This window comes from Ranitomeya variabilis, chromosome 2 (assembly GCF_051348905.1).
Source record: "Ranitomeya variabilis isolate aRanVar5 chromosome 2, aRanVar5.hap1, whole genome shotgun sequence".
Classification (NCBI taxonomy): domain Eukaryota; kingdom Metazoa; phylum Chordata; class Amphibia; order Anura; family Dendrobatidae; genus Ranitomeya; species Ranitomeya variabilis.
In genome coordinates, this window is record NC_135233.1 from 1079438839 (window position 1) to 1079463604 (window position 24766).

Sequence of the window (24766 nt, forward strand, 5' to 3'; positions counted from 1 at the left end):
GTCTCTTGGAGAATAATTAAACCAGTTAATAACAACACAAGGAGATACTATTCCTCTAGAAAACCTGCTCCGCCCCTCAATAAAATCCAGGGAATTCTCAAAGACATGTGCCAATGATTACAGAAATATTTCCCTCTATTGCTACATAAACACTATTTATTCCATTGACCAAGATACAGGAGAATATTTATAATACTCAAATCTTGATACGTTTGTTCAGCAGGAAGTGACGACGTGAATTTTCATTCTTATATTCAATAAATAAACAAATAATATAATATAATAATAAATAAATAAAGATGTAAAAAGAATAAAAAATGAAAAACAATTTTTCTTACCACTTTATTAGTAATATAGCTGATAGCATTTATTAATTAGTTTGTGTGTTTTTTTTGTTGATGACAATCTAGGACATTTGTCTTAATAAACGTATTGGAATATTACTTAATGTAAAAGCTGTTGATTTTCACAGATAGAATATGTACTCATTAAAGTCTATGGGACTTCAAGTGTCTGGGGTTTTTTTTATGGGCTATGTATCTGAGCAAAAATTACTGAGACGTGGTTGTTTTATATTGGCATTAGGGATGAAAAGTACCAATGCAAAATCTTGGGAGGAAACTCTTCATAGATTTTTCTTTAGATGTGTGAAAAAAGAAAAAACTTTAAAAGGTTGGAATTTTTTAATGCAACAAGATGTTTTGCAAATATATGCAACTTCTGGTGTTTTCACGAAATTCTAGACCCTGTTCCAACAACGTGACTGGAGCAGGGGTGGGACAGGGTCATGAGGATGCACGGAGACCACCACTTGTCAAATTGACGATGAGCAGCGGCTTTTGCTATTCCACAAACCTTACTCCATCAGAGGTGCACAACGCCACTACGTACCTCCCCTAATTCAATAAGACCGGTGAGAGTATCGAGTGGCATTCATGCTCAGTCCATAATTAACATTGCAATAGATAGGAGAAGCTTTGTAATTTATGTATTTATATGCAAAAGTCATTGTTGAAACATTGATGATGAAATGTGACACTGACCAAACACTGATGAAATTCAGACCATTTTTTTTTTGTGCACATAAAAAACAGAGATGTCTGAATGAGACCTAATAACTGAGCTCTGTGCATGGAGTATATACTTCCAAATTGCATGTACAGTTGTGTGAAAAAATGTTTACCCCCTTCTTGATTTCCTATTCTTTTGCATGCTTGTCACACTTAAATGTTTTAGGTCACCAACCAAATGTAAATATTAGACAAAGATAACACAAGTAAACATAAAATGCAATTTTTAAATGAAGGTCTTAATTATTAATGGAAAAAGAAATCCAAACCTACAGAGCCCTGTGTGAAAAAGTGATTACCCCCTAAACCTAATAACTGGTTGGGCCACCCTTAGCAGCAACAACCGCAATCAAGAGTTTGTGATAACTGGTAATGAATCTTTTACAACGCTCTGGAGGAATTTTGGATGAGGATGCAGAGACAATTGAAAGCAATGATGGGAGAGAGAGCCATCAGCTGACTCTTCCCCTGCCATAATTCCACGTCTGCTTCTGAGCTCTGTGACATATCATGGCAGAGGGTGTGATGACGTCACTACACTGCACCCTCTGTGCTCAACAGTGTGGAGGATCAGAAGACTGGAGAAGGCAGAATCTGAAAAAGCGGAGGAACAGGGAGAGGTGAGTATTTATATTTTATGATTGGAGAACTATATGGGGCCCATAATATTGTATAGAGGACTATATCATGAGGCACATAACACAGTATAAAGGACTATATCATGGGACCCATAATACTGTATAGCGGACTATATCATGGGCCCCATAATACTCTATAGAAGACTATATCAAAGGACCCATAATACTGTATGGAGGGCTATGTGGTGCTTGCAATACTGTATGGAGGGCTATATGCTGCTCGGAATACTGTATAGAGGGCTATGTAGTGCCAATTATACTGTATGGAGGACTATGTGGTGCTCGTAATACTGTATGGAGGGTTATGTGGTGCTCGTAATATTGTACGGAGAACTATGTGGTGTCCATAATACTGTATGGAGGGCTATGTGGTGCTTGCAATACTGTATGGAGGGCTATGTGCTGCTCGGAATACTGTATAGAGGGCTATGTAGTGCCAATTATACTGTATGGAGGACTATGTGGTGCTCGTAATACTGTATGGAGGGTTATGTGGTGCTCGTAATATTGTACGGAGAACTATGTGGTGTCCATAATACTGTATGGAGGGCTATGTGGTGTCCATAATACTGTATGGAGGGTTCTGTAGTGTCCATAATTCTGTATGCAGGTCTACAGTATGTGGAGGGGGCATTATACTATTTGCAGGTCTATGTGGGGGGCATTATATTGTTTGCAGGGCTATATCGAAACCAGCTCAAGATCACATCTCTCCTCCTGTGCACTTGACCCGATCCCATCCCACTTCATACCAAACCTCACCACAGTCTTCAACCCAACACTAACCCATCTCTTCAACCTATCACTAACAACTGGTGTTTTCCTCTCAAGCTTTAAACATGCCTCAATCACACCTATCCTCAAAAAGCCTTCTCTTGACTCATCCTCTGCATTTAGCTATTGCCCCATATCACTTCTCCCCTATGCCTCAAAACTACTGGAACAACACGTCCATCTTGAACTGTCCTCCCATCTCTCTTCCTGCTCCCTCTTTGACCGCTTTCAATCTGGCTTTCAGCTGCATCACTCCACTGAAACTGCCCTAACTAAAGTCACCAATGACCTATTAACCGCCAAAGCCTAGCGACACTACTCTGTCCTCCTCCTCCTAGACCTGTCCTCTGCCTTTGACACAGTGAACCATCAGTAATCAGTACTTGTAACAATCCAGGCAACTTGACAGTCATTGTGCAGGCACAGCATGTATTGCCTCATGTATGCCAGGCTGTCCAGAGGCAACAATAAGCTTTCCTCAGTGGGAGATGTATTGTCTGGGTCCTCCTTATCCTCTGTATCCCCCCAGCCAAGCTCCAGTGATGTCTGTGAATTGCTTAGATTGCCACTCTGATGTGAACATGGTTGTTCCTCATCCTCCAAAACTGTCCCCTGGCTGGACGTTTGTGTACTCGGCTGCTGTTCATACAGGAACCCATCATCCAAGACTTGTGTGGATGCCTGGCCTGATAATGGTGTGAATGGTCCCTGTTCCTGCTTCTCCTCTTCCTCCTGTACCTCCTCCTCATCAATCACCGCCTGAAGCTTGTTTTTCTAGTAGGCATAGAAGTTGGATAGTAATGCTGATGATGGCGTCATTAGCGCTAGCAATGTTCGTGGAGTACTTGAGGCAGCGCAACACAACCCTCATGTTCCGCATGGAGGTCCACTCATTGGTTGTGAAGTTGTGTTGTTCTGCAGAGCGACTCATCCATGCGTGCTGAAGCTGAAACTCCACTATCGTCTGCTGCTGTACATACAGTCTCTCCAGCATGTGAAAGGTGGCTTTCCACCCAGTGGGTACTTCACATATGATGTGGTAAGAGGGAAGGCAGAAGTTGATTAACTGTGTAGCTGTCACTGTGAAAAGTACACAATATAAGAATATTATTTTTTAAAGGAAGAATCAAGGCAAAGCTAATAGACTGTGCAATGCCTAGTGCTGGGTCTGAGGGATGGAGCATGACACAAGGATTTAACTAATAGTTATACTGTATGACTTTAATTATAGAGACAAAACATTATGTTTTGTTTTCATTACTCCGACTATTCAAAGTTTGCTGTTTGCTTTACAGGTAGACATAGTTTGACCGCTTTACCTTTCCTCTACCCAGAGCTGTTATTTCCTAATATCTTATCATGTCAACTTTCATCTACAGGCTAAACGATGGTTACCTATTACCTGTCGATCTGTATTACACAATCTGCTCTGTGACTACAGTATGTTCATTGTCACAAAGATCTCCAGCCTCCGCGATCTACATTGTTATTGCTGGGATGTAACTACTGATTATACCGCAACAGAAATAAAAAAGAAATGCGCAACTCTAGTAAAAAGGATCAAGGTTTTCTTCACTCCCAAAGGGAATGTTCTTTCCACTTTATAATGAGCCTGATCTCGAATCTGTGGAATCTCCATTGATCCTGAGAATGAAAGAGATTTAGCCCTAGTTGTGTACTGCTTCTATTTATTTTCCCTCTACACAGCTGTCCCCATCCGCTGTGAAGGGAACTGCAAGGCTGCAGTGCCAACCACTGAGCTGCCCTGTTGGATCTTAGAAGTCAAACTCCCAGAAACCATGAAGTGATGGCATATCTTAGCAAATAACTTTTGAAATTATTGAAAATAATATATTTTTATTGTGATTGTTAACGCAAGCATCAGTAATAGAAATGTTCAGCACTGACAATGCCCCTTCTTTTATTCTTCATACTTTTTCTGTCTCAACACTTCTGTCCCACCTTTCAAAGACACCAAGGCACAAGAAACCTTCTGGCATTGCCTATTTCCTTTTTTTCAGTGAAGGTGTGAATATGACCTGGTCAAAGTATGTAGAGTTTCTGACCACTTTCTTTCATTGCACGAAAAGAAGAACCATGCCATCTGTAGTAAAACCATCTTCTTGTATGGCCATCTCATGCTGCATGGAAGACCTCGGAGTCATTGATTGCTATGTGCATAAACGGAGGGAAACTCATGGGGTGGCCATCATTCTCCCCTGACATCAACCCTACTGAGAACCTTTGGAATAACCTCAATTAAAAGATCTATGAGGGTGGGAGGCCATTTCCATCAAAACAACAATTTTGATGCCAAGCAATTGTAACAATTCCATCTCTCAGTAAGGGGAAATTCATAATGACTCTATATATATATATATCAATGTGGAGACATAAATCTTTTTTAGAGGCACTTGGATTGGAAATGCACAAATATAATACAGGCAGTTACAATACAGCAAAAACAGTGTTACAATTAGCTTACCAGACATTGTCTACCATGGGAAAACTCAGCTTATCTACTCTTCGTTTTTGGGAAACAGTTATGCCACATCTTACGTAGTCTTACTATTGCCATGCAACATTTGTTCTGGAGACACACTGTTCCTCCCCAATTTGTAGCAGGCCATAGTATCTCCTTGCTGTCTCAAACCGCAGAAACCTAACAGATGGGCTACTTGTCAGTCTGTATCTCCAGCCTTGGAAGAGCTTGTCACTGATAGTGACAGCTCAGCTCATCCCACTGTCTCGGGTTGTAATTAGTGATGAGCGAATATACTCGTTACTCGAGATTTCCCGAGCATGCTCGGGGGTAATCTGAGTATTTTTTAGTGCTCAGAGATTTAGTTTTTCTTGCCACATCTGAATGATTTACAGCTATTATCCAGCATAAGTACATGTGGGGATTCCCAAGCAACCAGGCAACCCCCACATGTACTTATGCTGGCTAACAGATGTAAATCATTCAGCTGCGGCAAGAAAAACTAAATCTCCGAGCACTAAAAAAACTCGGAGGACCCCCGAGCATGCTCGAGAAATCTCGAGTAACGAGTATATTTGCTCAACACTAGTTGTAATACTACTCACCATCAAGGTCTCTCTCTCTATCCATTTACACTAGTGGCCAAAACTGTTGACACACTTGAAGTTTTTAATAATTTTCGAGGCTTCTGGAACTTTCGGTGATCTTACTTGCTTGATTACGTAATTATATTTAAATCCCAGGCACGCAATCTGTTACTAAAGATATCAGGAGACATGTTTTTGATCTTTGTAGGTAGTTTTTATAATTTTGACAAGAAATACTGGACTTCATTCTTTGTGAGTAAAACTCATACATTTTTAGTTATATATTAACTTTTCTCTATGCCCGCATTAAGTTAAAAGCTACAGTCAACACTTGATCCTTCCAGTGTAGGTCCTACAGGCTTTAATTTCTTTAGAAACTATTAAGAATTTTTATTTCTTGTATTTTATTAATATTTAAATTAATTTTTTAACTGAAGAATTATAAATGTCTATTTTGAGCTCACAAACTCCTGAATGATTGATTTTTTTATTTTTTATTTTAATCGTGCCAGCCACAAAGAGGTCTGATTGGTATTCAAAAAGAGAGCTATGGCTATTGTTTTGAGGAAAGAGGGATACAGTTTCAGAAAAATTTCTAGGAAGATGGGCGGCGAAGTCACTGCTTCTGGAGTGTAAAAGCTGTGTTCACATTTTGCTGATAGTTGCAGCATCAAAACTAAGAGTGGAAGAGGAAGGAAAAAGGCAGCAACTCCAAAAACAGGCAGAAGAATTGTTAGGTTAGCTTGCAAAACAGACGACAATCAGCCAAGGAACTCAACCAGTTCTTCCACAATGGAGGAGTTTCGTAGTTGGATACAACAGTACTAGGGTTGAGCGAAACGGACCGGTCATTTTCATAAGTCGCCGACTTTTGGCAAAGTCGGCATCTCATGAAACCCGACCCGATCCCTGTGTGGGGTCGGCCATGTGGAACGCGATCTTGGCGCCAAAGTTGCGTTTCGTATGACGCGTTTAGCGCCATTTTTTCAGCCAATGAAGGAGCGTGGGCAGAGTGATGACATAGGCCTTAGGGGCGTGTATGCCTATCGCCATTTTAGCGCTTGTGCGCAGTAGGGATTTGCAATGTGTAAAACGAGATTTTCTTTGCTGGGACGGGACGAAGGGGAGAGAGAGAGAGAGAGAGAGAGAGAGAGAGAGAGATAAAATATATATTTTTCCCCATTGACATGCATTGGGTTTCGTGTTCCGGCCGATCCCCGATTTTTCGCAGTAATCGGCCGATTACGCCCGACTCGACTTTTCAGATAGTTGGGTTTCGTGAAACACCACTCGACCCTAAAACAGGCAAGGTCGCTCAACCCTAAACAGTACGTCACCGATTACTTGATGTTGGTCTTAAAGCACGAACACGAAGGAAAAACATTTCTAAATCATAAACAGAGAAGTCAGAGAATTTTCTGGGCCAAAGAACATCTTAGCTGGACAACTGAAGATTGGAAGAAAGTAATCTGAAGCGATAAAATGAGAATATCAATTTTTGGAAGTGACGGAGTGCTTTATGTTCGGAAAAGGCCACAGGAAGACTGTTTTCCAGAGTGTACTGATTGCAGCTCTCATCAGTTCCTGGTACCATGTTATAACCACAGAGAACCTGAGAAGTCTTGCTGAATCAATGCCAAGGAGAGGCAAAGCTGTTATCGATGCTAAAGGATACCCTACACGCTACTAAAGAAAGAATACATAGGGATAGCATGAAATTAACATATTAGGACTAGTGATGAGCGAACGTGCTCACCACTACTCGTTACTCGCCCAAGTATCGCTATGCTCGGTGTACTCGGCGAGCACCGAGCATTTCCGAGATTACTCGGCGGTAACTGCAGTCTACACCCAGCAGTTTTGGCGGACTTTAGAGACCCAATCATGGTGCAGGGATTGTCTGCCAGGCCATGAAATGCCTCAGCCATCTTTGTTGTGGTCGTACAATGATTGGCTGGGCCGCACAGGATCATCCCAAGTATAGGAGACCTGGCGCCACCCTGCTCGCCACATTCAGCTCCGGAGTTGGCTAGTTTAGGGAGAGCTGCTGCTGAGATAGGGTCAGAATTGTGCTTTTAATAGACAGTGTAGGTCTGCAACTGTTCAGTCCACAACTCCTCAGAAACCAAATGTCCTTTATAGGGCTAATTCGTGGGTCCCGATATTGCAGCGCTAGGTAGGCAGGGCACAGCATATCCACATCAGTGCAATATTATTATTATTATTATAAGGCCTGCAGGCACTATATGTGCATACATAGCTCCCACTGTATCCTTCCCAAAGCTCCATAAGGGCTGTCCCACACGTCCAGATAATTCCGGTACCGGAAAAATCGGTACCGGAGTTATCCGTGTCCGTGTGCCCGTGAGCTCACGTAGGCCATACGTGCGGCACACGTGTGCGGCCCGTGTGCCGAGTGGGTACCACACGGAGCGTGTGGTACCCACTCTGCATCGTGCTGAAGCTGCGATTCATATCTTCTGTGCAGCAGCGTTTGCTGCATAGAAGATATGAATAATAGTGTTTAAAATAAAGATCTATGTGTCCGCCACCCCCCCACCCCCTGTGCGCCCCCCCGCTGTTCTGAAAATACTCACCCGCTCCCTCGTTGGCTGTCGGTGCTTCCTGTCCTGGCCCCATCTTCTCCTGTATGCAGTCACGTGGGGCCGCTCATTTACAGTCATGAATAGGCGGCTCCACCCCTATGGGAGGTGGAGCCACATATTCATGACTCTAATCGTCGGCCCCACGTGACCGCATACAGTAGAAGGGGCGGTCAGCATAGAACACTGCGAGGGAGGCGTGTGAGTATTTTCAGAACAGTGGGGGGGCGCACAGGGGGTGGGAGGGCGGCGGACACATAAATCTTTATTTTAAACACTATTATTCATATTTTCTCTGCAGCAAATGCTGCTGCAGGGAACATATGAATCGCGGATTCAGCACCAGTGGGGGGACAGTGCTTACTGTAGCGCTGTCTCCTGCACGCCACACGGACTGCAAACGGAGAAGGTCCGTGTGTGGTCCGTGTTTTACACGGACCCATTGACTTTATTGGGTCCGTGTAATGCGTGCGCTCCCACGAACACTGACATGTCTCCGTGTTTGGCACACGGAGACACGGTCCGCAAAAAGTCAATGACATCTGCACAGATGCATTGATTTTTATGGGTCTACGTGTGTCAGTGGCTCCGGTACGTGAGGAAACTGTCACCTCACGTACCGGAGCCACTGATGTGTGAAACCGGCCTGTCTGCTGCTGATGGTGATTTAATATATATCTAGCTGAATTTTTCTTTTTTTTTTTTTTTTTAAATTCACCCAACCCCCCAAAAAATGTATACAGTCTGTTATGTCAGACTGAGTCCTGGTGAATCTGTTTAAAAATCATAGTTTGTCAGGCATTCGTAGCATAGTTCTGTGAGCTAGCCTTGTTCTACTCTTTTTCCTTTTCTTTTTTAAATTCAGCCAAAAGCAAAAAAAAAATGTTATACAGTCTGTTATGTCAGGCTAAGGCCTGTTGTATGTGTGTTGGAAAAATCATCGCTTGACAGGCATAAGTGTCATAGGTCTGTCTGCTAGCCTTGTTATTTTTTTTATTATTTTAAAAATTCTACAAAACTAAAAATTTTTTTTATATATTACATTACATTGCATTACATTCCCAGTCCTCCTCCCAAGCTGATATAGATGCTTATCCTGAACATTTCTGTTGGATCCTCTGGTCCCTAAGGCTCCCTTGAGATAGATAGATAGATAGATAGATAGATAGATAGATAGATAGATAGATAGATAGATAGATAGATAGATAGAAAAATACTTGCTATGCTGCAAACGTTTTCCCCGTTCTCTTGAGCGGGGTGCACATAATTGTTGTGAATATTAATAATATCAATAATTTATTTTCATCTATATTTTGGTTTATCACAACATTCATGTCCCCTATAGTAATATGTATATGGCTAATTAATTTATACCATCCTTGCCTGAAATAGTTGCGTGTCCCTTAAATCTCATTGGTTGAGTGGTATGGTGTTGCTTTACCTATGACCTTACCTGTTTGTGTTCCATTGCAAAACGCTTTTTTTTTAACCAAAACTGCTATTCATCATCCGCTCCTATAGAGACCGGCAGCGCAGCATTGGATACTGACATGCGCAGTGCTGTGTCCGCAATTACCCACTTCCTGTCATGTGCGGTTAGTTCAGGAAGTGTATCTGTGGTTCAGCTGACACGCACGCCGACCGTACTTCAGGCTCAACAGCGGGTGAAGGTATGTCTACCAATGAGGAACTATTAATCTCTAAAGGCGCCAACGCAAGCGCATGAGGGGGGCTTAAAATGGACGGAGCGTCTAATACTGTTTCATCATTCCGGACCCATTTTAATGGCTATTACAATTTACCTCTACCATTTGAAGGAAGTACATCCCCCTGGGCTCAGGTGTAATCTATATATTTAGGGAAACATGGGTGGTTCCATGCAGTATCCACATATCTGAGCCTCCTGATGATCCGTATAGGTGAACGCGTTGTCTGGACGTCATACATGATGAGTATCTTTCCTCACTTACTGGTATCATTATGACATAATATGTGATACCAGTCTTTAATCAGCGCTGTATGTTATTTGTTTTCAAAATCTGCTTTTCTTGTACAATGTGGCCGCCCGCTTGGAGCTCATCATATGGCATGTTTTCAATGATATTACTCGATCTGCAGGGTTTCCAAGGGTGAGCCGTCGCGGAGTGGGGGTGCCATATCCGCTGAACAGTAGGGTGCCAACCCCCACAGCCAGGCAGGATTGTGTATCAGTAGGGAACAGTATAGTGAGGCATTATATGTTTTCAATATATATACTGTATATATACATATATAGCACTTTGTCCTTGTGTTTTTCACCCTGTCACGTTTACTTAGTATTGCCATAAGCCATTCAACATCCTTTATTGGCAATCCCTATTATTTTCCATGTTTTCCGGTGATGTGTAAATGGTGGCCCACCTGTGATACCAGTCTAGGGCGCACCCAGGAGATTTAGGGACAGCCACCGAGGAGCGGGGGCACCAGTCTCGTATTGTGTGTTAGGGTGCCAACCTCCGCTGACCGGCAGTGTTTATCAGGCTACAGTGGCAGGGTTATTTAGTCAGCACGGTTGTGTGTTATGTTGATTGTGGCTGTACTGATGCAGCACAAGCATGCCGCACGTGTGACACAAGTATTACACACACGGACTCTGACATCTCCGGTACCGGAAATATCAGGATGTGTGAAAGAAGCCTTATAGCGGGATTTTATGTTTGGCAGCTGTCACTCACCGAAAGACGCTATTTATTGCAAAAAATAGTTTTTGCATCACCACATTTTGGGAGCTAGAACTTTTAAACAAATAACTATTTTTGCATCATTTTATTCTGAGAGCTAGAACTTTTTTATTTTTCAGCTGATGGAGCTGTATGGTGGCTTGCTTTTTGCAGGACAAGATGACGTTTGCAGTGGTACCATGTTTAATTATATCTGCTTTTTTGATCGTGTTTTATTCTACTTTTTGTTCAGCGGTATGATGATAAAGCATTGTTTTTCACCTTGTTTTTTTATTTTTATTTTTGTGGTGTTCACTAAAGGGGTTAACTAGTGGGACAGTTTTATAGGACGGGTCGTTGCGGATGCAGCGATACCAAATATGTGTACTTTTATTGTTAAGATTTTTTTTTTCATTCGAATATTTATTTAGTGATAGAAGATATATTGATTTTTTTAGAATTATGATTTTAAAAAAAAATATATATATATTTTGTCTCACTATGGGACAATCATTTTTTGCAGGCTGATCGCTTCGATAGCATGCAGATGAAGCAGAATCTTCATGCTATGGAAACTGTCAGCGCTGCACTGACAGGGAGACTTGCTGTTCATGCGCTGCGCATGATCAACAAGTTTCCTTGCTCTGGTGACCTGGATGTCATCATGACGACATCTGCTCACCATGACATTGATCGGGAGCCCGCATCACGCCGTGGGGTCTCCAATTCAAAGGCAGAGGGGCTGTCAGCCCTGTGTCGGCTTCCGGAATGCTGCGATCGTGTTCGATCACAATATTTCGGTGGTTAAATTGCCACAGACCACTCCCGGCACCTAGTGTTGGGTGTCAGCTGTCAGAATCAGCTGACACCTGACGGCAATCGTCTGTGCACCACCTGTGAGCGCGGCCGATCGCTCAGGCATAATATTCCGTCCATGGTCAAAAAGGCCCAGGTCACATGGATGGAATATTACGTCTGATGTCAGAAAGGGGTTAATGAAATAACATGCAATTTAGTTATTTAAAAATCATACAATGTGATTCTCTGTTTTTTATTTTAAGATTCTGTCTCTCACTGGTGAAATGTACCTACGATAACATTTACAGACCTCTCCATTCTTTGCAGGTGGGGAAAACTTGATAAATTTTGCAGTGTATCAAATACTTCTTTTCCCCGCTGTATATGTATGTGGATATATACAGCTCTGACAAAAATTAAGAGACCACCACATCGAAACCCTGTCATGGGCAGCCCAATCTTCAGACCTGAACCCCATTGAAAACCTCTGGAATGTAATCAGGAGGATGATGGATAGTCACAAGCCATCAAAAAAAGAAGAACTGCTTACATTTTTGAGCCAGAAGCAGTGTGAAAGACTGGTGGAAAGCATGCCAAGACGCATGGAAGCTGTGATTAAAAATCATGGTTATTCCACAAAATATTGATTTCTGAATTCTTCCTGAGGTAAAACATTAGTATTTTTGTTTCCAAATGATTATGAACTTTATTTTCTTTGCATTATTTGAGGTCTCTAAGCACTGGGTTTATTTTTTTATTTTGACCATTTTTCTTTGTCAGAAAAAAATACAAAATTTATTGCTTGGAAATTCGGAGACGTTGTCAGAAGTTTATAGAATAAAAGAACAATTTACATTTCACTCAAAAATATACCTATAAAAAGAAAAATCAGACAAACTGAACATTTTGCAGTGGTCTCTTAATTTTTGTCAGAGCTGTATACATACATACACTGCATACGACATGATGGAGCAGGTGGGGTTTATCTGTCAGTTCAACAGAGATGCACCCCCTGATGAAGGCAATGAGCCGAAATGCGCGTCGGGTGTTGGACGCCATTCCAGGAGGCCAGGCACATATTATACAGCTCTGTAAGTATTTTCTTACTTTATTCTCTTGATTTGAGGTTTGACTCTAAACAGTTTAGCTTACAGTTACGCTACGGTCCTGGTCTTACAAATATGTATGTGGAAACACTGACTTCCACTGGCTGCTTGGTTGTTTGCACTATTGCACTTTGAATATATACGAGTATATATTTTTTGCATTTTTTTTTGCATTTTTCACATGGATTTGTTGGATAATTTTTATAAATGCACTTTATAAGGTTTGCAAATAGTTTCTGCATACTGTTCATTAGCATGTTACACATATGCTTTATATGCACTATATATACACTGATATACATCCATGAGCCATTTATAATTTCAGTGTATCCCACTACTTAATAATTACTGTTTTTACTGGATTTGTTTGCGTTCCTATAGTAATATACAATAATTAGGTATTTTCTATTTACTACATGTACAGATCTTGTGATCTCATTGTTTGAAAAACTGTTATTTAATAAAAATTATATATTTTATCCCTACAATATAGTTTGGACGTTTCTGGTCCGTCTCTTTTCGTTTTCATGAGGTTATTGCTTGCATTTCCGGCTGTCCTTCCAGTCATTTTACCTCCCAGTATTTTATATATATATATATATATATATATATATATATATATATATATATATATACAAAAAAGAGTTTAAATAATAACTACCACAATTGTATTAAGAGGTACCCCTGATTCGTGTTAATTAGAGATGCACATAACCAGATATGGAATGCCTAAACGGCACCGTTCAATCTTACTTGCACCTTGTCCTTTCTCGGGCACATAACCACTGAGATCTGGGTCGACAGACTGGACCAGGGGCAAGAACTGGCCCAGCCTCCAGTATCATATCAGAAAGGGTGTTCACTACTTGGACAACCACTTCTTAAATACTATATTCTTATATAAAAGCATAATAATCTCCGCTCCCATACCAGCATCAATCCAACAATATCAACGACAGGTATAACAATTCTTATGTGACATAATAATGTCATGTGGGATCCAGCAACGACATCACGTGGATTGTACCAATGCAGGAGATGAGCATACGGCTTTTTTATTTCACAGGGGAAATGTAGTATTTAAGAAGGGGATGCCTCAGTAGTGAACAACCCCTTTAACATAACTTTTTTTAAAAATCTTTATTTTAGTCTTATTAGGGGACTTGAACCAGAAATACATTTTTATATATTTTTAATCTTTGCTTTTATTTATATTTGTTTTATTATTTTTTAGGAAACTTGAACCTGCAGTCATCTGATTGCTTGTAATAAGTTCTGTGTTACTACACTTTAACAGTATATAGTAAAAATCTTGATCTTCTTTGAAGTCCTGATGTTCGAGCAGAATCCGATCATATTATGAGTATGGCGCAGGTTTACCAACTATCCCAAAAAAATGTTTTTCCCATGTCCGTAACAAAAAAAATAAGGCATCTGTAATTTTTTGAGGCTGAAGACACTTATACAGATCGTTTTTACTGTAGTTATCACTTTACAGTATACAGTGAATGCGGATAATGCTCTGATATCAGAATTATGGGCTGCAGACATGTATCACTTATAAGCATAATGATTGTTTATGGTTCTCCAATGTGTCGATATAAAAAAATTGTCTATAATTTTTGGTAAGCTGCCTAGAAAAAAAATTAAAACTTAAGTCAAGTTGTCAACCTTGTCATGGCGGACAAACTCGACTGCATTCTTGTAGATAATCGCATAGGTTGAGTTGTAGAATTCTTAGGAGCATTTGCATGTGTTTACATGAATTCTTTTTCCTTTATTGTCTTAAAATTTTGAGGAGCAAAATGAACGAAAACAATAAAATGCATTTATTTTTATAAACATTTACTATAAAAAAATAATTTCAGTATATACAGTGCATTTCAATAATTTTTAATATTCACATTCAGTGACATTCTCCAATTCAGAATCTACAGGGATCACCAGAAAACCAGCATGGACTTTACCAAATTTGACAAACTTATTTTTTATTTATAATATATTTTGCTCTTTCTCTACTGTCTTAAAATTTTACACAACCTCTTCACCTGTTTGTCTACCTGCAGCCACCACTGGAGGGAGAATTTTGTATACTGTAAGCTCCCTAGCTCCCTCTAGAGGCAGTTGTAGACAGCCAGAACTTTAACTTATAACTCCATATTTATGCAGGAGATTTGGAACTCTGAACCGAAAATGTTTTCTATCTGTAATTCCAGAAGAAGTAGTAGAACACAACAGTCATCCACTCTCGAGCTTAAAATGACAAATAACGAAGAGCAATTTATTCCAATTCTATTCATGGCACATGCAGACCAGACACAGTAGATTTTCATTAAAATAATTAGTGTAATACATGCAGCATGTCTCATGTTAGCAGTAAGAAAGTGTAGTCTATTTGCGATATATGGCACAGATCTCAAAGGGTTTGGGGGCATTTGTAGCCCCAAGTGCAGGGGTGAGGTCCAGTTTGGCTCCAGGTATGGGCTTGAAAGTGAAATTTTGTAATAATGTTGTAAAGAACAGGAACAGCTCCATTTTAGCCAAGGTTTCTCCAGCACAGCTTCGTTTACCTGTGAGAAAGAAGAGACAACATTAAAAAAAAATAGTCGAGGACTTGAGACTAGTGTTGAGCATTCCGATACCGCAAGTATCGGGTATCGGCCGATACTTGCGGGTATCGGAATTCCGATACCGAGATCCGATACTTTTGTGGTATTGGGAATCGGTATCGGGATTAATATCAATGTGTAAAATAAAGAATTAAAATAAAAAATAGGGATATACTCACCTCTCCGGCGGCTCCTGGACTTTACCGCCGTAACCGGGAGCCGTTGTACCTAAGAATGCGCGCTTGCAGGGCCTTAGATGAGGTCACTGCGCTCTGATTGGTCCGTAGCGGTCGCGTGACCGCTACGCGACCAATCACAAAGCAGTGACGTCACCTAAGGTCTTTCAAGAGCTTGAAATACCTTAGAAGATGTCACTACTTTGTGATTGGTCGCGTAGCGGTCACGCGACCGCAACGCGACCAATCAGAAGCTGCGGACGTCTTCTAAAGTATTTCAAGCGCTTGAAAGACCTTAGGTGACGTCACTGCTTTGTGATTGGTCGCGTAGCGGTCACGCGACCGCTACGGACCAATCAGAGCGCAGTGACCTCATCTAAGGCCCTTCAAGCGCGCATTCTTAGGTACAACGGCTCCCGGTTATGGCGGTAAAGTCCAGGCTGCGTCGGAGGGTGAGTATATCCCTATTTTTTATTTTAATTCTTTCTTTTACACATTGATATGGATCCCAGGGCCTGAAGGAGAGTTTCCTCTCCTTGAGACCCTGGGAACCATGCAGAATACCGTCCGATACTTGGTGTCCCATTGACTTGTATTGGTATCGGTGTCATGATCTCCATGGCCAGAGAACTAGCATAAGCCTCTATAGGAACAAGCTCTTGGAAGATGTAACTGTACTGACCATGAACTAAACCTACCGCATCATCTAGAAGTAGCCAGGTAGCATGTCCTACTTTTTATCCCTATATGCCCAGCGCCGGCCGGAGAACTAAATAATGCCAGCAGAGGGAAATATAAGACCTGACTCACCTCCAGAGAAATGCCCAAAAGGAGACAGAAGCCCCCCACATATATTGGCGGTGATATGAGATGAAACAACAAACGCAGCAGGAAAATAGTTTTAGCAAATTTGAGGTCCGCTTTCTAGATAGCAGAAGACAGAAAGCATACTTTCATGGTCAGTAGAAAACCCTAACAAAACACATCCAGAAATTACTTTAGGACTCTGGCATTAACTCATAATACCAGAGTGGCAATTCCTGATCAACAAGAGCTTTCCAGACACAGTAACGAAACTGCAGCTGTGAACTGGAACCAAAATACAAAAACAAAACATGGACGAATGTCCAACTTATCTAGTAGATGTCTGGGAGCAGGAACAAGCACAGAGAGGCTTCTGATAACATTGTTGACCGGCAAGCATCTAACAGAGAAGCCAGGTTATATAGCGACACCCAGATCTAATCAGAACAGGTGAACAGGGAAGATGATGTCACAAGTTCAATTCCACCAGTAGCCACCGGGGGAGCCCAGAATCCAAATTCACAACAGTACCCCCCCCTCAAGGAGGGGGCACCGAACCCTCACCAGAACCACCAGGGCGATCAGGATGGGCCCTATGAAAGGCACGAACCAGATCAGAGGCATGAACATCAGATGCAGTGACCCAAGAATTATCCTCCTGGCCGTATCCCTTCCACTTGACCAGATACTGGAGTCTCCGTCTGGAAACACGGGAGTCTAGGATTTTTTCCACAACGTACTCCAACTCACCCTCAACCAACACCGGAGCAGGAGGCTCAACGGAAGGCACAACCGGTGCCTCATACCTGCGCAATAACGACCGATGAAAAACGTTATGAATAGAAAAGGATGCAGGGAGGTCCAAACGGAAGGAAACAGGGTTAAGAATCTCCAATATTTTATACGGACCGATGAACCGAGGCTTAAACTTAGGAGATGAGACCCTCATAGGGACAAAACGAGAAGACAACCACACCAAATCTCCAACACAAAGCCGAGGACCAACACGACGGTGACGGTTGGCAAAAAGCTGAGTCTTCTCCTGGGACAACTTTAAATTGTCCATCACCTGCCCCCAGATATGATGCAATCTCTCCACCACCGCATCCACTCCAGGACAATCCGAGGATTCCATCTGACCGGAGGAAAATCGAGGATGGAACCCCGAATTACAGAAAAACGGGGAAACCAAGGTGGCAGAGCTGGCCCGATTATTGAGGGCGAACTCCGCCAATGGCAAAAAAGCAACCCAATCATCCTGGTCAGCAGACACAAAACACCTCAGATATGTCTCCAGGGTCTGATTAGTCCGCTCGGTCTGGCCATTAGTCTGAGGGTGAAAAGCAGACGAAAAAGACAAATCCATGCCCATCCTAGCACAAAATGCCCGCCAAAATCTAGACACAAATTGGGTTCCTCTGTCAGAAACGATATTCTCAGGAATACCATGCAAACGAACAACATTTTGAAAAAACAGGGGCACCAACTCGGAAGAAGAAGGCAATTTGGGCAGGGGAACCAAATGAACCATCTTAGAAAAACGGTCACACACCACCCAGATGACAGACATCTTCTGAGAAACAGGCAGATCTGAAATAAAATCCATCGAGATGTGTGTCCAAGGCCTCTTAGGAATAGGCAAGGGCAACAATAATCCACTAGCCCGAGAACAACAAGGCTTGGCCCGAGCACAAACGTCACAAGACTGCACAAAGCCTCGCACATCTCGTGACAGGGAAGGCCACCAGAAGGATCTTGCCACCAAATCCCTGGTACCAAAAATTCCAGGATGACCTGCCAACGCAGAAGAATGCACCTCAGAGATGACTTTACTGATCCAATCATCAGGAACAAACAGCCTATCAGGCGGACAACGATCCGGTCTATCCGCCTGAAACTCCTGCAAGGCCCGCCGCAGGTCTGGAGAAACAGCTGACAAGATAACTCCCTCCTTAAGAATACCTGTGGGGTCAGAGTTGCCAGGTGAATCAGGCTCAAAACTCCTAGAAAGGGCATCCGCCTTAACATTCTTAGAACCTGGTAGGTACGATACCACAAAATTAAACCGAGAAAAAAATAATGACCAGCGCGCCTGTCTAGGATTCAGGCGCCTGGCGGTCTCAAGATAAATCAAATTTTTGTGGTCAGTCAATACCACCACCTGATGTCTGGCCCCCTCGAGCCAATGGCGCCACTCCTCAAACGCCCACTTCATGGCCAAAAGCTCCCGATTCCCAACATCATAATTCCGCTCAGCGGGCGAAAATTTACGGGAAAAGAAGGCACAAGGCCTCATCACGGCGCAGTCAGAACTTTTCTGCGACAACACTGCCCCAGCTCCGATCTCAGAAGCGTCGACCTCAACCTGAAAAGGAAGAGTCACATCAGGCTGACGCAACACAGGGGCAGAAGAAAAACGGCGCTTAAGCTCCTGAAAGGCCTCCACAGCATCAGGGGACCAATTAGCAACATCAGCACCCTGTCTAGTCAAATCGGTCAATGGCTTAACGACATCCGAAAAACCAGAAATAAATCGACGATAAAAGTTGGCAAAGCCCAAAAATTTCTGAAGACTTTTAAGAGAAGAGGGCTGCGTCCAATCACAAATAGCTTGAACCTTGACAGGATCCATCTCAATGGAAGAGGGAGAAAAAATATATCCCAAAAAGGAAATTCTCTGAACCCCAAAAACGCACTTAGAACCCTTGACACACAGAGAATTAGACCGCAAAACCTGAAAAACCCTCTTAACTTGCCGGACATGAGAGTCCCAGTCATCCGAAAAAATCAGAATATCATCCAGATACACTATCATAAATTTATCCAAAAAATCGCGGAAAATATCATGCATAAAGGACTGGAAGACTGAAGGGGCATTAGAAAGACCAAAAGGCATCACCAAATACTCAAAGTGGCCCTCGGGCGTATTAAATGCGGTTTTCCACTCATCCCCCTGCCTGATCCGCACCAAATTATACGCCCCACGGAGATCAATCTTAGAGAACCACTTGGCCCCCTTTATGCGAGCAAACAAATCAGTCAGCAACGGCAATGGGTATTGATATTTAACCGTGATTTTATTCAAAAGCCGATAATCAATACATGGTCTCAAAGAGCCGTCTTTTTTTGACACAAAGAAAAAACCGGCTCCTAAGGGAGATGACGATGGACGAATATGTCCCTTTTCCAAGGACTCCTTTATATATTCTCGCATAGCAGTATGTTCAGGCACAGACAGATTAAATAAACGACCCTTTGGGTATTTACTACCCGGAATTAAATCTATAGCACAATCGCACTCACGGTGCGGAGGTAGTGAACCCAGCTTGGGTTCTTCAAAGACGTCACGATAATCAGACAGGAACTCAGGGATTTCAGAGGGAATAGATGATGAAATGGACACCAAAGGTACGTCCCCATGAGCCCCCTTACATCCCCAGCTCAACACAGACATAGCTCTCCAGTCAAGGACTGGGTTGTGAGACTGCAGCCATGGCAATCCCAGCACCAAATCCTCATGTAGATTATACAGCACTAGAAAACGAATAGTCTCCTGGTGATCCGGATTAATACACATAGTCACTTGTGTCCAGTATTGTGGTTTATTATTAGCCAATGGGGTGGAGTCAATCCCCTTCAGAGGAATAAGAGTTTCCAAAGGCTCTAAATCATACCCACAACGATTGGCAAAGGACCAATCCATAAGACTCAAAGCGGCGCCAGAGTCGATATAGGCGTCAGTAGTAATAGATGACAAAGAGCAAATCAGGGTCACAGACAAAATAAATTTAGACTGTAAAGTGCCAATGGAAACGGATTTATCAAGCTTTTTAGTACGCTTAGAGCACGCTGATATAACATGAGTAGAATCCCCACAATAGAAACACAACCCATTTTTCCGTCTAAAATTCTGCCGCTCGCTTCTGGACAGAATTCTATCACACTGCATGTTTTCTGGCGTCTTCTCAGTGGACACCGCCAGATGGTGCACTGGTTTGCGCTCCCGCAGACGCCTATCGATCTGAATGGCCATTGTCATGGACTCATTCAGACCCGCAGGCACAGGGAACCCCACCATAACATCCTTAATGGCATCAGAGAGACCCTCTCTGAAAGTAGCCGCCAAGGCACACTCATTCCACTGAGTAAGCACAGACCATTTACGGAATCTTTGGCAGTAAATTTCAGCTTCATCTTGCCCCTGCGATAGGGACATCAAAGTTTTTTCTGCCTGAAGTTCCAAATGAGGTTCCTCATACAGCAAGCCCAAGGCCAAAAAAAACGCATCCACATTGCGCAACGCAGGATCCCCTGGTGCCAATGCAAAAGCCCAGTCTTGAGGGTCGCCGCGGAGCAAGGAAATCACAATCCCAACCTGCTGTGCAGAGTCTCCAGCAGAACGAGATTTCAGGGACAAAAATAGCTTACAATTATTTCTAAAATTCTGAAAGCTAGATCTATTCCCTGAGAAGAATTCCGGCAAAGGAATTCTCGGCTCAGATACCGGAGCATGAATAATAAAATCTTGCAAATTTTGTACTTTCGTTGTGAGATTATTCAAACCTGCAGTTACACTCTGAAGATCCATTATTAACAGGTGAACACAAAGCCATTCAAAGATTATAAGGAGAGAGAAAAAAAAGAAAGACTGCAGCATAGACAGACTGACAAGTGATCCAATTAAGAGCACAGAGGAAAAAAAAAAAAAAAAAAAAAAAAACTCTCAGCAGACTTCTTATTTCTCTCCTTTCTCAGCCAAGGATTTTAACCCTTTAGTTGGCCGGTCAAACTGTCATGATCTCCATGGCCAGAGAACTAGCATAAGCCTCTATAGGAACAAGCTCTTGGAAGATGTAACTGTACTGACCATGAACTAAACCTACCGCATCATCTAGAAGTAGCCAGGTAGCATGTCCTACTTTTTATCCCTATATGCCCAGCGCCGGCCGGAGAACTAAATAATGCCAGCAGAGGGAAATATAAGACCTGACTCACCTCCAGAGAAATGCCCAAAAGGAGACAGAAGCCCCCCACATATATTGGCGGTGATATGAGATGAAACAACAAACGCAGCAGGAAAATAGTTTTAGCAAATTTGAGGTCCGCTTTCTAGATAGCAGAAGACAGAAAGCATACTTTCATGGTCAGTAGAAAACCCTAACAAAACACATCCAGAAATTACTTTAGGACTCTGGCATTAACTCATAATACCAGAGTGGCAATTCCTGATCAACAAGAGCTTTCCAGACACAGTAACGAAACTGCAGCTGTGAACTGGAACCAAAATACAAAAACAAAACATGGACGAATGTCCAACTTATCTAGTAGATGTCTGGGAGCAGGAACAAGCACAGAGAGGCTTCTGATAACATTGTTGACCGGCAAGCATCTAACAGAGAAGCCAGGTTATATAGCGACACCCAGATCTAATCAGAACAGGTGAACAGGGAAGATGATGTCACAAGTTCAATTCCACCAGTAGCCACCGGGGGAGCCCAGAATCCAAATTCACAACATATCGGGTATCGGTATCGGATTAGATCCGATACTTTGCCGGTATCGGCCGATACTTTCCGATACCGATACTTTCAAGTATCGGACGGTATTGCTCAACACTAATTGAGACCACAACTGGAAAGAAATAACATTTTATAAATATTTGTTTTTTGGCTTTGGGGCTTTGATCTGTTGCGATTAATACTTTGCTTCTATTTGGAAACCCTACTAGCTTCTTCTCAGGTTATTAAAGTTACACTTTTTTTCCCCAATTGGTTTCACCGACCTCTCAATAACAACTCACCATATTTCTTATATTCTGTAAGGGGAGCCTAATGTACAAACATGAATTTTAACAGAGCATCATTAAATGTTCCTGTATAGTGTTGAGCATTCCGATACTGCAAATATCAGGTATCGGCCGATATTCCCTGTATCGGAATTCCGATACCGAGTTCCGATATTTTTGTGATATCGGAAATCGGAATCGGAAGTTCCCAGTGTATGGTTCCCAGGGTCTGGAGGAGAGGAGACTCTCCTTCAGGCCCTGGGATCCATATTCATGTAAAAAATAAAGAATAAAAATAAAAAATATAGATATACTCACCCCTCCGGCGGAGCCTGGACCTTAGCGGTGTAACCGGCAGCCTCCGTTCCTAAGAATGCAGTGAGTGTAGGACCTGTGATGACGTCGCGGCTTGTGATTGGTCGCGTGAGCGGTCACATGAGCGGTCATGCGACCAATCACAAGCCACGACGTCATCGAATGTCCTTCACTCTGCATTCTTAGGAACGGAGGCTGCCGGTTACACCGCTAAGGTCCAGGCTCCGCGGGAGGGGTGAGTATATCCATATTTTTTATTTTTATTCTTTATTTTTTACATGAATATGGATCCCAGGGCCTGAAGGAGAGTTTCCTCTCCTTCAGACCCTGGGAACCATCCAGGATACCTTCCGATATTTGCGTCCCATTGACTTGTATTGGTATCGGGTATCGGTATCGGCGAGATCAGATATTTTGCCGGCATCGGCCGATCCAATCCGCTACCGATACATTTGAATATCGGAAGGTATCGCTCAACACTATTCCTGTATTGTATGCCACAGTTTAGTTGTGCCTATGGGAAGGGGTTCAGGAAGGATCACTCCAAGTTCTCTCTCCATCTTATGACACTTGAGGCAGAAGGGAACTGGATGTGTCTCTGGGTAGAAACACCAACTATGTCCTCCTCTCAACTCCAGTCTCTGACATCATCTTGCAGCCAGGCCCTGGCATCTATAAGACCCTACGGTATTAGGAGCTTGGAATATATTACTTAGACAATAAGAGACAAACTTTACTCTTGGCTAAGAAAAATACAATCTCACCTAGGGATATTATCAACCACCATACGAAGGCCTCAAATGCCCCAATAACAGTGCATCAGTCAAGACTTCCATGAATTGTAGTGTCAGCCTCCTCATAATATTGTGTCAACCAAAGCTACCTAAATAATATCAGACCATCCACAAGTGCCCCAATAATAGGACATCAGCCATAACATTACGTGTGTAATTATGGCGCTATATAATTAAATAAAATAAATAAACCTCAGATACCCAAAGAACATTTTGTCAGAGGGCCCCGTGTATAGTTCTAACTCCTGCACACTAGGACACAGGGGTCTCACCTCCTGTATGCCAGTCATAAACTCTGCTTTATGAGCACATCTATGGTGGGCTGATAGGGGAAGAAGAACAAGTGCCTTCTGTACCACTGAGTCACATTTTGGAGTAGGAAGCTGAGAAGAGGACTGTGGACTAGTCTGACAATTACAGCGTCTGCTGAAAAATTTGGAAGATTTTTAACAAAATAAAGCTTCTTTTATGCTAAATTAGTTGTTCACTATTTGGAAACCCCCTTCTTAATCTGAATGTTTGATCTCAGTAAAATAACAATACTTATGTTCATCTCCTGTGCCTGCACTGTTCCAGCCATGTCGGCACTGGCTTTCACAGGGCTCATGTGAGATTATGTCATGTGATCCCTGAGGCCAATCACCACTAGTTTGACTCTCCCTTTGCTCGGACGTAGCAGACCCTAAGAGGAAGTAAGTGGCCAGATGCAACACTGACTTCCTCTTGATGTCTTAAGAAGTAGCGTAAAGCCAGCAGTGATTGGCCAAAGGGATCATGTGAGCCCCGGGAGAGCCAGTGCATACACTGTTGGAATGGCACTGTCACTGGACATATTTAGAAATCCAGGGTCACATGGCCGTATGTTCTCTCATTTGAAAGAATTGGGACAATTATGCTAATGTCACTCTGATCAAACCTTAGGTTGGTCCTATTTTCTCTCGTGAGAAAATCATATCACAGTTTCAGAGAAGAAAGAGAATGCAATATCTCCATCTTCTCCATTGCCTATGTCTGCGGTAATTGGACTGCCGATGTTAGTTGTGTGGGTACATGGTCTGAATATCAGAGTCACTTGCAGCATGCCACAATTTTTTCTTATGTCGAATTGGCATAAGAGGAAAGGTGTGGATCAGCACTATTCCACAGTACTCGTCTGAGTACTATCTGATAAAACATCAGATAGCTCTCGGCCTCGATTTACACTTGTGTGAACGAGCCCTAAGTGTTATTTTACTGGGGTGTTGTGAATTTGGATTCTGGGCTCCCCCGGTGGCTACTGGTGGAATTGAACTGGTGTCTTCATCTTCTCTGTTCACCTGTTCCCATCAAGATGTGGGAGTCGCTATATAGCCTTGCTGCTCTGTTAGTTGCTTGCCGGTCAACAATGTTATCAGAAGCCTCTCTGTGCTTGTTCCTGCTCCTAGACAACTACTAGATAAGTTGGACTCTTGTCCATGTTTGTTTTTGCATTTTTGTTCCAGTTCACAGCTGTAGTTTCGTTACTGTGTCTGGAAAGCTCTTGTGAA

At 42.5% G+C, this 24766-nt stretch overlaps 1 protein-coding gene across 3 annotated transcripts in view; it reads right to left on the reverse strand.

Moving 5' to 3' along the window:
* Positions 1-14516: 14516 nt before the first annotated feature.
* The window catches only part of LOC143808719 (cytochrome P450 2C14-like), a 564240-nt gene continuing 553990 nt past the window's right edge, over positions 14517-24766 (reverse strand). For all 3 annotated transcript variants that reach the window (XM_077291651.1, XM_077291650.1, XM_077291652.1), the window contains one exon: positions 14517-15327. In XM_077291651.1, the coding sequence (XP_077147766.1) occupies positions 15149-15327 (179 nt within the window). In that variant the 3' untranslated portion in view covers positions 14517-15148. The remainder of the gene's footprint in view (positions 15328-24766) is intronic.